The following is a 13,467-nucleotide window of genomic DNA, read 5'->3' on the forward strand; positions in this document are numbered from 1 at the left end:
TTTTTAGATTTTTTTTAAAGATGTTTTAGGTATCTACTTTTTTATTCTGTTTTTAGATTTTTTAGATTTTTAAGGTATCTATTCATACTTATTTTAGCACTTCAAGTTTCAGACTTTCAGTGTGCCATTTTTCTTTTCATTTAAATTTTGTTGCATATAAAATAATAAGGGAAAAAAAAGGTTAAGACCCGGTTAACCCGGTTACAATCCAGGTAACCGATCTTTGCTTATAATCTAAAACTGGATATCCAACCTGGTTGTAATTAGTTTTACCTGGATAGGTATCTGCCCGTTTTTTAAAATTCAGATTCGGATCCAGATATTCCTGGATATCCGAATCCAAATGTGCAATAGTTCAATTTTAATAGTTTAGAGTTTAAACGGTAAAAATCTCTTATCATAATTTAATAATATGGACTATACGCTAAAAATCTCTTATCAAAGAAGAGCAGAAGATCAAATGCTCTGGACAAGACAATATTAACACTCATTCAAAACCAACTTGAGCATAGTCTGATCCCAATTCTAAAACAAGGCCAATATATAGCGCACCAAGAAGATGGGCAGGAATAATTTATTCCTTCTAAATTGTAATAAAGACATATTTAGCTTCAAGCAGAAGATAAGATGTATATCTTTTTTTTTTAATCAAACATATTATAGATATATAAAATAGTTACTGGATACAGGAGATAACAAAAAACCGGTACAATAGAAAATGGAAAGAAAAAAAAAAAGAAAATGATCTGGGGCCAAGGACTTGACCCCTACCTATTTCCCACAAGGGGAAGTTGCATGAAGTGGTATTGATACAGTCCGATAAACGGACTATAATACAAGGATTTGTGCTACATGTCGCTAGTCTGGACTGACTGAAGAAGATTTTCACTACCTTCTTTTCACGATCCTTAGTTAGGATGGAGAAGCGTCGAATCGCCGGCAGGAGACCGCCAAAAACTATGGTGGCGTGTGAGGACCACGTATCACATTAGAAGACTAAACATTAGTCGTATCTAAGAAATCCGAAGCCGCTGACCCCAAAAATGTTGTGCATTAGGACCACACGCCACTCTTTTTGACGTTTTTCTTCTGCCATCCGAAGGATCGGCGGCTGGCGAGTCTTTTGGTGTGGCATATGGCGATCTTGGGTGGCCAGAAAACAATAGATCGGCACTTCTCCGTGCTATAATCAGAAAATTTAGAATAAATAAATAAACACAATAGAATATTGTCTAGATTATACAGATGGGAGGAGGGAGGAAGGTAGGTGGAGCCGAAGCTCCAGCCACCCTCTGGACAGAGAAGGTAAGATTTTCTTTTACCACTCTGGAGAGCCTTTTCGGTGGAGAGAAAAAATGAGACGGCATGCTTGTTTTAAAAAAAGTAGATAAGATGTATATACTTACAAAAGCCAGGATTCTTCCATCAAACTTTTAATGTTAAATTAGAGTTTTTGAATTGGGATGACTCCTCAATACCACTCCGAGAAATGACCGAAACAGTGACAAGAGGTGATTTGAAAATTAATTAACATTAGCAGTTTTTGATACTTCATATTTTGGGATTTTATTAATAATCCTATGTGGTCTACTTTATTTTAAAATTTGTATAATCATTAGGTGGCAACTTATGCTTGGAGGGTGTAAAACTTGGACTTTACACCGCATCCTAGCACTAGGTGCTTCCAAAAGTCATACCTTCCCATATAAATTTTGCATTACTCATCTAACTGATTACATCATATAGCAACGTGTGATTTCTCATGTATTTGCCCAGAGTACCTGCAATATGGTTTTTCATATGTTGCTGCTATAATTGAAGTGAAAAGGAACAGGGAATAAGGCTTCCTGCATTTGTTTGACTATTGACAGGATTTCAAAGTTTTATCTTTGAAGTTCAACTCACAAATCATCCAAATTCTTTCAATAAAAGGGCTTGCATATCAGGGACTGGCATAAGAGACTTTCCAGTGATGCTCGATCTTAAATATATGAGCTGGAAAACTTAAGATAAAAGATGTTCCGGCATCAGATGGTTAACTGCAGCAGAACTAGAACGTACCAGATCTTGAATAAGATACTTATTGGTGCGTGGAAAGGTTGAGATCTGATCATTACAAATACCATCATCGTCGTCATTCCCATTAGATCGCAATCTTGTGTTCTGGCCTGTGACTATACTCGAAATCTATATGTACAAAGGCTCTTTCAACTTCAGGGAGCTGCTCAAGCTTCTCTTGCAATGTCTCGCCAATATTATGTGCTTTGTTCAGAAGCATGTCTTGTGCCAAAACTATGTCAACCTCCACAAAATAATGAGAACCGAAAGTGTACGCTCTAACTGTATCAATGTGCTTGATGTCTTCATTGTGATTCCATATTAGATATGTTAACTTTGCCAAAAATTCAGGTGGTGCTGTTCTTCCGATTAGTGACCATACATTCTCAATCACTGTCCTTGTCCAAGTAGTCATTGTATACAAAGCAATCTGCATCACAGGTTCAGGAAATCATCATAAATAGACAAAGTTTTGAGTACAAGTAGCAAACCAAAAACCCATCCTCATGCCACATATACAGCGCCATGTAAAGGGAAGGATTGGTAATCTACTTATTAACAAAAGAGATAAAAATGGAAGTACAAATCTTTCATTATGCAGAATAGGTTACACTGATGATTGTGATGATTTAAGAAAGGAAAATAGAAACTTTGAAAGTAGCTGAACCTCATTATCTACAGTAAAGGAAAAGAAGGAAAGAAGCCAAATAAATGAGCTGTGTATGAACTCACTATAATAGCTCCAGCAGGATCAATCCACCAGTAAAAATGGATAGCCAGAACAGCTGCTGCCAAACCAACTGAATTAGTAACAACGTCGAATAAATGATCTTGTGCATAGGCTCTAACAATTTTGTTCTTAAATCTTCGACAATAGAGCATGAGCACAAACTTCACTACAGTTACGCAGACCATTATTCCAATCATCCATTTCTCCTTCTCGGGATCCCTTTCAGGCTGGGCCTGTAATCAAAACATTAAATGGAGATTATATTAAAACTATCAATAAATAAGTTTTAGATCATTCACAAAATTCCATCAACAATTTCAGACTGGTCTTTCTAGAAACTCGGTACATTTGGTTACCTTGAACCTATGCCATAACTCATTCTTTATGCAAAAACCAATAACTGACACATTATACGTGTCCATGTTCACTGTCATCTACAACCTTTAACTTATTGGAGCAGTGGCATCAAAATCACATACCTTTGAAATGAGTTGTCGACCAGACTCTATCAGTATTTGAAATCCAAGAGTTGCCATTACTGATGCAAAAACAATGATACCCTGCAAACTCAAAATTAGTATAGATTTCTTGCAATATGGTGTAAGTTTAGTAAAATCCAGTGCTGGCTGCATCTGCTGTAATTAGTAGAATAACTTGGGTGCACAAACCCATAATTCATAGTTGAAACCCACATATTCTCAAGCATTGATGCTATTTATTCCCAAGACTAGATTGTTTTACTGGTTCTCCATTTTATTCCCAACACTCCATTGTTTCTATTTCATAGCTTGATGTACTGAAGCAAGCCGTGTATAGGAACTTCACCAATATCAATACAAGAAATTTCTTGTTCAATGCATTTTCTCATTAAACCACTTCTGCCAATAGGAGCTAGTTATTAATATACTCAATATTCTCTAAGCCAGATAAGAAATGAGGAGTCTACAGCATGAGCCTGAAAAACTCTCCACACTTGTTACAGTAATTTCAAACACAAATACATGTCTCTTCATTGCTTTCTACCCCTAGGATTTGTACTAGTAAAAGTTGAAATAGCCACAAGGTGTTATTTGCCTCATTGATTACAAGAAGGATCAATGAAATAAAAAACACATACATTAATCTTGAAAGTATTTGGGTTTAACACCTTAATTCTACCTACAAAAAAGTATTTGGGGTTAACATGCTAATTAGTTTAAGATGAATAATTTTCCTCGTGACTTTCTGAGAAACCACATGAGGCACAAATGCAACACTAACCAAGCCCACATGAATTCTCATTATCAGAATCCACAACTCAAATCTACTGAAATACGCAATTGAAAAGAACTTTGGAAAAGAAAATACAGGAAGCTAAAAGGGTAGTCTTCTCTTTAGAAGTAAGGTGATCGGCATAAGGTTGATGCCTCTCAGCCAGGGGTCTTGAATTTGCACTAATGGCCAGATAGAAAACATTTCGGTTGTGGCGCTAAAATTATCCAAAGAATTGACAGAAGCACAGAAACCAATTATAGGATCGAAGAACTTACAACTGGCTGCATCCGTTTCTTTCCAATTGGATAGTTATACTGGTTTTGTTTTCTCATGGCATGTGCAGTGAACCACAATATAAACCCAGACAAGAGATCTAAGAGTGAATCCATGGTTGAGGCAATAACCGCCAATGATCTGCTCTCAATAGAAGCATATAGCTTTGCCGCAAAGAGTACAACATTAGCTATGTTTGATGCATGGATTGCCATCCGCTCACTTTTTACAAGCTGCTTCATCTCATCCTGAGAATAACATGTTTGCAGATTAACAATAAAATAAAAACATAATGGTTTCTGTTTACTAGGGGTATTGGGTGGTATCTGATGCAACCTTGAACTTTCATGAACCAGGTTCATGGAAACAAATTGTGAATAGAAATAGTTGTCATATAGAATTATTTTTTTTCTGCAATTAAACTCAGCTGCCCTCCTTTATTTATAAGAAATGCATTCAAAATACTCAAGTTGAACAAAAAAGAATATTCAATTGAAAAGAAGAATACTAACAATAAAATCCCTTAAACAATCGCAAGACTTGTATAAAGGGAGTTCAGTTAAAAAAAAGCAAGCAGAACAACCGACCTTTAAGCTTTAGGGAAGATACTAACCATGGATAACCTAAGAAGGCGTGGACTCATAATTATAGACTAGTGTTGTATGTGCAGGAATAGTGGGGAAACGGTAAATCATTTACTCTTACATAGTGATTTTGAAAGGGACATATGGAATTATTTTTTCAGCAGAATGAGATTAGCATGGGTAATGCCGAGAAGGGTGGTGGAACTACTAGCTAGCTGGAGAGGGATCACAGGGACACCTCAGATTACAGCTGTGTGGAAGATGGCTCCTATTTGTATTTTCTGGTTTATTTGAATAGAAAGAAATGATAGACTTTTTGAGGATCATGATAGATCCTCCGAGGAGTTTAGGAGTTTTTTTTGGAAGACTTTATTTCTGTGGGCCATTGCTTTAGAGTTAAATGGTCTCAACTTGCATGATTTTCTTGTAACAATTTCTAGTTCTTAACTTGGTGTACTCTTATGTATACCTCCGGTATATTTGGGCTATACCTATCTTTATCAATACAATTACTTCTTACTTTTCAAAAAAAAAAAAAAAACCAACCAACCTCTGTTAGACCATCAGGCAAACAACCATTTTCAGTCATGGTCTCCATCTCGTTGAACCCTTCAAGGAGCCTTTCTTGCTTCTTATAATAATCAGCAACCTTGTTTCGTTTCCCTGTGATCAAGTGTACAAGTTTCATGTCAAGACATCACTATAGGGGATAAAAGGTGAATGGAAGCATCCAAATTCATCATTTGATGACGTTTCATTTTCCAAAATAGTTCTTAGTAACTATGGTAATGGATAAGAAGACATCAAATGATTCTAATATTAGAACTACAAGCATAACAACCTAACAGAAATAGGCAATATGTGAAGTGCCTTTGCCAGAGCACCTAAGGGAAACTTCAAAGTTGTCAGGTTTACTAGTCGCTTTCTATATGATCCCAAAAAAATGTGCAAGGAGTTATTCCACAAAGCTTTTGACTCCATCATTCAGATATCTTAAGTCTAATACACTTAGAATGCCTGAGTTGGTAAATGGAAGAGCACAATAGACATCTAAAAAGAATAATTCTCTTCATACTGCAAGGGCAAAAGATCTTTTTTCTTTTTATTTATTTATTCATACAAGAGTAGCTGTTGTAGAACTAGTAACGAATATTGGAAGACCCCACATTTGGCCAACCTTAAACAATCAATTTGTAACCGTCAATGATTTCAGGATCATATTTGCAGGAAATGCCTTGTTGAAAGCATCACATTTGATAGAAATCCTGGTCCATTCCAGCCATACTGGAGGACGTAAACTAGCCAAAAGTTGCTGCATTGAACTATGCTAGCTATGTTAATTTCTTTCAGAAGAAATGGGATGGAATACCAATCATGGACTGTTTTCCAGGTGGTAGAACAGCTGAAGATCAGAACAGGATAGAATTGGTATTAATGCTACTTTTACACTACCTAATGTTTTTTATCCTAAGCAATATTTCATGCCATCATCAGAAGGGTCATTAAATTGTCTTCATACAAACAGCTGTCTGCTTTCATATGAATGATTTGAAGTTCTATATGCTGCCATAAACGAAGGTCAGTAATACCCAAAGGCTTCATCCATAACCAAACTCTAGTCCTTACAATTTCCATCCCCTTATCTCTAGCTTCCTTCTTAAACTTGAAAAGTCATGTGCAGCCATCACTCAGAATTGATAAAACATCACTAATGCAACGACTCAACTTTGATGGCAACTGCAGAAGATGATCAAAGCAGTTGACAAGATAACTACTGCCTGACAACAAAATACACGTTATTTGCAACACGAATAGGGACTTCCTGTAACATCAAAGAAGCATTGTACCAGCTGAAAACTTATGCTTTAGAAAATGGGGTTTCTTGGAATCTTGACTTTAATATATAAATGTATCGGTTAAAGGCACCCAATGTAATGAGACTGCATTTTTTTTCCTTGTTGATCCTGGAAATCAGAAGCACAAGGAATTCTTGTGGAATCTTACAACTACCCATTAGATAAAACTGGAAAAGAAAAGGTTGCACGAAGTTTCAACCAATCAAGTCATCAAAAGAACTGAGGATTATTATTATTATTGTTGTCGTCGTTGTTGTGTTGCTGTTGTTGTTGTTTAAAAATGAAATGAATCTCCCACCGTACCTAGGCCTAGTCAAGTGGTGGAGGGAGGGGAACTGGGCCAAAAGTAGGTACATAATGGGTAACTTGCGTGCACGCATCTTGTTGATGTGGTCCTTATTGTATTCTATTATTCCAATATTCAACAACTTTTCACAAAAGTTGCATTCTTTTTTCTTTTCCGGTCATAAAGTTGCATTTTAGAGATTCCATGAGCCAATACGTATCATGGTCAGAGTAAAATTGATCGGATTATGGGACATTCCCTGAATGGGAAAAACAATTCTTTTGTCTTGATAAAGGATACAAAGTTTACGATATCTCCACCACAGGCTAAGCACCAAAGCTCCTCCCACTAGTGCTGTAAAAAACAAATATATATATAAATATATATATATATATATATATATATAATATATAGCTACCCATTATGCGAAACATGTCACGGGGCCAACAGAACACTGACAGATGCCAGACGCAAACAACCGAGTCACATGGATCAGTAACTCGCTTGAGTCAGCTCAGTCGTCAAGAAAAACCAAATTGTATCAAATAAAGAAATAAGAAAACCATTTTTAATCAAACCAGCTGAGCGGGAGTAAATCTTGCAAAGAGAGAATAAAAGAAACAAACAAACAAAATCAAAAACTCTATTTCAATTCTAAATTGACATGCTCAGTCCCAGGCCCTTCGAATATTCGCATAGATACATTCATACGTACATATTTATATGTATAGGAATTAAAGATTGCCTTTTGAAGCATGTTTTTTTTTTTAAATCAAATTTACATAGATAATGCTCAAACAAATGAGAAACCATCGTGATTCATGAAGGAGTCTTACTTGGGGTACGAAGAAGGCGGTGGAGAATGAAGGAATTTCGATCGCCATCTCTTCTCTCTGGCAGCGATGGGAACTCTTGCAGATTGAGTCTCCACGACGATAAATCGCTTCTCGACACCAACTCAACGTCTGGAGACAGAAGAGGCTCCCTTTTGATAGTCCCATGCGTTGCATCGATGGCTTCGTTCCTGCTCTCATCCATGACACTCCTCTCTCTCTCTCTCTCTCTCTCTCTCTCTCGCTCGCTCGCTAGCAACAAACGAAGGGCAGGCTTTCTCTTTCTACGTAAATTCCCGCTTATTTTCCCCCTATATATTTATTTATTATGATAAACGTGAAAATTTCTGGAATACCTCAGTGTGTAACGTACAATCAATTCTGTCAACTTTCTTATAAGTTTCTAACTATATAGTCGAGTTCTCGAAAAATGAAACAGAAGGTTAAAGTTGTCCATTCCATTGAAATTTTATTTAAAAATATCTCATCTTTTTAAAAGTTTAAAAAATATATATATATATTTACAATTTAGATTAAATGTGTATACGTCACGTAATTTTTAATTTTAAAAAATAAATTTGAAATTAGAGGGAAAGATGCGTAAAAAAAAAAGGAAGACCGTTTAGAAAAGAAGACATCTTTATTGTATGAGTTACTTTTTATTGTTTGATGTCGGAGAGTAATAAGATCCGTTTGAAATAGATAAAATATGAAAAATATTTATACATAATATTTTTTATAATATTTTACATAATAATATTTTAAATAAAATATCTTATAAAAATAATATTATTTTATAAAAATACTCTTATTTTATAATAAAATATATTATAAAAATATGTTGTGTACATAATATTACTTATAAAATATAACTCACCGTTTGAAGAGATATTTATCTCATCCGTACAGACCATCTGAATAGATATTTAGATCATCCAAACCAAGCCATACATCTTCAAGTTGTACATCTTTCATATCTATCTCATCTTCAACAGATATCATTTTTGTCTATAATGGCGAACAGTAAACGTAGCATTATATCTTCCCTTTTGTCTGTAGATATTTAGGAAAATGGGTAGGGTCATTTCTTGAGCTATGTGCATCTGTCTCTCATTCAGTCTCCGAATATAATTATTTCCGACCACCATGCCTCCTACTTGTCGCGTGCTGTATAGCAAAACAAAAGATATATAGAATGAAAAAATTTAATTATAACCGATTTTATATATTAATATGTACGTTCATTCAATATGATTAGTTAGAAAGTAAATTTTATTAAAAATAATATTAATTTAAATTTAGAATATGAAGACAACAATATTAATACACAGATTGATACGCAAATTTATTTATATATAATAAAACTTATATAGAATATAAAATCTCTGAATCTGTTATCGGTCATGTATATAAATTTTTCTATATTTTCATTCTAAATAAAAAGACTAGTTTAAATATTGATACTTATCCATTTTAACTAGCGGTTGGGCAATGTGCAAGGCACATTTGTCCGGTTGAAAAATAATTTATTTTGTAAAATATAAATATGTTTTGGGTTAAAAAAAAAAACATAATCATAAGTAAAATGAGTAGTATATAAAGAATTTTTTATGAACTCAATTTCTGCACCTAACAAGTGAAAAGAGATGTGGAGAATTTTTGTAATAGTGATAGTACTTCATTGCATAAATCGAAGCAATCCAACCGAAGAAAAAAAAATGAGAAGTGGTAAAATGAAAGGTTGGATTTAAATATTAAAAATTTTAATGTACCAGCAGCAGCCTCATCCTTCAAAAAACAACACACGTAGACATCATATCCTTATATATGATTTGGATCGATGTATTAATAGTAGTGACATGGTTTGTGAATAGTAATATATAAAATTATTTGGATTAAGATGTTTTATTTTATTTTAGAAAATGAGAGAAAAAAGTTAAAATAAAAATATTATAAAAGTTAAAATATTATTTGAATATAATTTTTTAATGTAGTTTTTGTTTTAAAATTTAAAAAATTTATATTTAAGTAAATTGTAATGATTAGATTAATAAATTAAAAAATATTTTAATGTCAATTCCCTCCTGACCCAATGATGTTGTAAATTTTTTATTTTTTTAAAAATATTTATGATGATTAAAAAAATACATGAAAAAAAGAAAATAAAAATAAAAAAATGAAATACACATTCATAACATATTTTCAGGTTACTTTTTTATTAGTTGTAGCAGTTCTATTTAGTTAATTAAAAATATTATCATATTTAAATTATGTTAAAACTCTAATTATTTATATAGTTATACTTTTTTTAAAATATTTAACAAACTTTTATTATTTATTTAATGATGAAATATTAGTATTTTATAAATGGCTTAGTTATTTTGAAATTAGTGGTACTTGTGTAAAATCCTGTATGGCGTAAGATTTTCTAATTGATAAAAAAAAAGCACATTTGCCACATCTGTCAAATTAAAGAAAAAAAATAAAGTATAATTTCAAATATTAAAGTAGTCTAATGTATAAAAATAAAATTATTATTTATTTATGTTCATCATTTATTATGAAATTTAAATTATATTAAAAATTTAAATTAATTAGATAGTTTTTTTCTCTTAAAAATGTACAGTAAAATTTCATCATTTATTTAATGATAAAAAATTATTATTTTATAAATTAAAGTTGATTTTCAGTGTATGATATAATAAACAGTAATAGGATATGCGAAAAAAACATGCGAAGAAAAAAAAAACAGCTTCTTTATTGATCATTTAAAATTCAAAAATCAATATTTTTTTCGCTTTTTCTTTCTTCCTCTCTCTCATTCCCTAAGCATGATTGCGGTATTACGTCGCACATTGGCATTCACACGAAAAAAAAAAGGCTAATTTAGATTTACTGTTCACAATGAACAGTAATGAATAGTAATGTTATAACGGCTTTTAAGTATAGGTAGATATATATATACTAGCAGTAGGCAACGTCCGAGGGACGTTTGCCTAATTTATTTTTTATTTTTTTTTTATCTAGTGATTGAGGAAGTATTTTTTTAATGATATTGTAAATTTTTTATTTTTTTAAAAATATTTATGATGATTAAAAAAATATATGAAAATAAAGAAAATAAAAATAAAAAAATGAAATATACATTCATGACATATTTTCAGATTACTTTTTCGTTAGTTGTAGCAGTTCTCTTTAGTTAATTAAGAATATTATCATATTTAAATTATGTTAAAACTCTAATTATTTATATAGTTATACTTTTTTAAAAATATTTAACAAAATTTGATCATTTATTTAATGATGAAATATTAGTATTTTATAAATTAAATTTGATAATTTATTTATGATATAATATTTATATGTTAATTATCTATTTTAAATTAATTTAAATCAGTATTTTAATTTTTACCATTTGATCAAACTTGGTTACTTTGAAATTAGTGGTACTTGTGTAAAATCCTGTATGGCGTAAGATTTTCTAGTTGATAAAAAAAAGCACGTTTGCCACATCTGTCAAATTGAAGAAAAAAATAAAGTGTAATTTCGAATATTAAAATAGTCTAATGTATAAGAATAAAATTATTATTTATTTATGTTCATCATTTATTATGAAATTTAAATTATATTAAAAATTCAAATTAATTAGATAGTTTTTTCTTTTAAAAATGTACAATAAAATTTCATCATTTATTTAATGATGAAAAATTAGTATTTTATAAATTAAAGTTGATTTTTAGTGTATGATATAATAAACAGTAATAAGATATGCGAAAAAAACATGCGAAAAAAAACAAAACAGCTTCTTTATTGTTCATTTAAAACTCAAAAATTAACATTTTTTTCACTTTTTCTTTCTTCATCTCTCTCATTCCCTACGCACAATTGCTGTATTACGTTGCACATTGGCATTCAAACGGAAAAAAAAAACTTTACGATTTATTACTGTTCATCATATTATTGATGAATAGTAATAGGATATGCGAAAAAAAAAAAAACTGATTTACTATTTATTATTGTTGATGAACAGAAATAAACAGTATACTTATAAATGCTTTTAAATAATAGCAGATATATATAGAAAAACTAATGATAGTGCTATTACATAAGCCTACATTGATGTCTACCACCTCTGTTCGGGTCATGTCCGACATTTTTTTTTCCTATTTGCACCATAATAGCTTGATAACATATATTTTTTTTAAAAATTAATTACTATTCATTATCTTACACTTTATATCTTATAAAAATATATTTCTATATTTTATAAAAAAAAAACTATAAATGGGAGATGTAAAAATAAATAATAATCGATACATAAAATTTTTTATATTTCAAGAGGTATATATAGATATATATATATATATATATATATACTAGCGGTTGGGCAATGTGCGAGGCACATTTGCCCAGTTGAAAAATAACTTATTTTGTAAAATATAAATATGTTTTGGGTTAAAAAAAAATGTAATCATAAGTAAAATAAGTAGTATATAGAAAATTTTTTATGAACTCAATTTCTATACCTAACAAGTAAAAAGAGATGTGAAGAATTTTTGTGATAGTGATAGTACTTCATTGCATAAATCGAAGCAATCCAACCGAAGAAAAAAAAATGAGAAATGGTAAAATGAAGGGTTGGATTTAAATCTTAAAAATTTTAATGTACCAGCAGCAGCCTCATCCTTAAAAAAAAAACACCGTAGACATCATATCCTTAGATATGATTTGGATCGATGTATTAATAGTAGTGACATAGTTTGTGAATAGTAATATATAAAATTATTTGGATTAAGATGTTTTATTTGATTTTAGAAAATGAAAGAAAAAAAAGTTAAAATAAAAATATTATAAAAGTTAAAATATTATTGGAATATAATTTTTTAATGTAGTTTTTGTTTTAAAATTGAAAAAATTTATATTTAAGAAAAATGTAATGATTAGATTAACAAATTAAAAAATATTTATATTTAAATAATATTTTAAAAAATATATAAAAGTTTATGAAAACCTAAGAATCTATTAATCTCTTCCTCGAACTCAATAATTTTGTTTGGGAAGAGATAGATTGTCAATTCTCTCCTGACCCAATGATGTTGTAAATTTTTTATTTTTTTAAAAATGTTTATGATAATTAAAAAAATACATGAAAAAAGAAAAGAAAAATAAAAAAATGAAATACACATTCATGACGTATTTTCAAGTTACTTTTTTATTAGTTGTAGCAGTTCTCTTTAGTTAATTAAGAATATTATCATATTTAAATTATGTTAAAACTCTAATTATTTATATAGTTATACTTTTTTAAAAATATTTAACAAAATTTTATTATTTATTTAATGATGAAATATTAGTATTTTATAAATGACTTGGTTATTTTGAAATTAGTGATACTTGTGTAAAATCTTGTATAACGTAAGATTTTCTAATTGATAAAAAAATGCACGTTTTCCACATCTATCAAATTGAAGAAAAAAATAAAGTGTAATTTCAAATATTAAAATAGTCTAATGTATAAGAATAAAATTATTATTTATTTATGTTCATCATTTATTATGAAATTTAAATTATATTAAAAATTCAAATTAATTAG

The 13,467-nt window shown here is 30.5% G+C and overlaps 1 protein-coding gene across 1 annotated transcript; it reads right to left on the reverse strand.

The window, feature by feature from the left end:
- Positions 1 to 1,698: 1,698 nt before the first annotated feature.
- On the reverse strand, positions 1,699 to 8,255 carry LOC109019987 (metal tolerance protein 10-like). Its single transcript, XM_019002369.2, has 6 exons — positions 7,878 to 8,255; positions 5,450 to 5,562; positions 4,318 to 4,563; positions 3,268 to 3,348; positions 2,791 to 3,021; positions 1,699 to 2,488 (listed from the first exon to the last, which is right to left on the reverse strand). Exons 1-6 carry the CDS (start codon positions 8,077 to 8,079, stop codon positions 2,144 to 2,146), a joined length of 1,218 nt encoding a protein of 405 aa, XP_018857914.2. The 5' UTR covers positions 8,080 to 8,255; the 3' UTR covers positions 1,699 to 2,143.
- Positions 8,256 to 13,467: the final 5,212 nt, after the last annotated feature.

The sequence above is a fragment of the Juglans regia genome, chromosome 2, assembly GCF_001411555.2.
Source record: "Juglans regia cultivar Chandler chromosome 2, Walnut 2.0, whole genome shotgun sequence".
NCBI classification, from domain to species: Eukaryota; Viridiplantae; Streptophyta; class Magnoliopsida; order Fagales; family Juglandaceae; genus Juglans; species Juglans regia.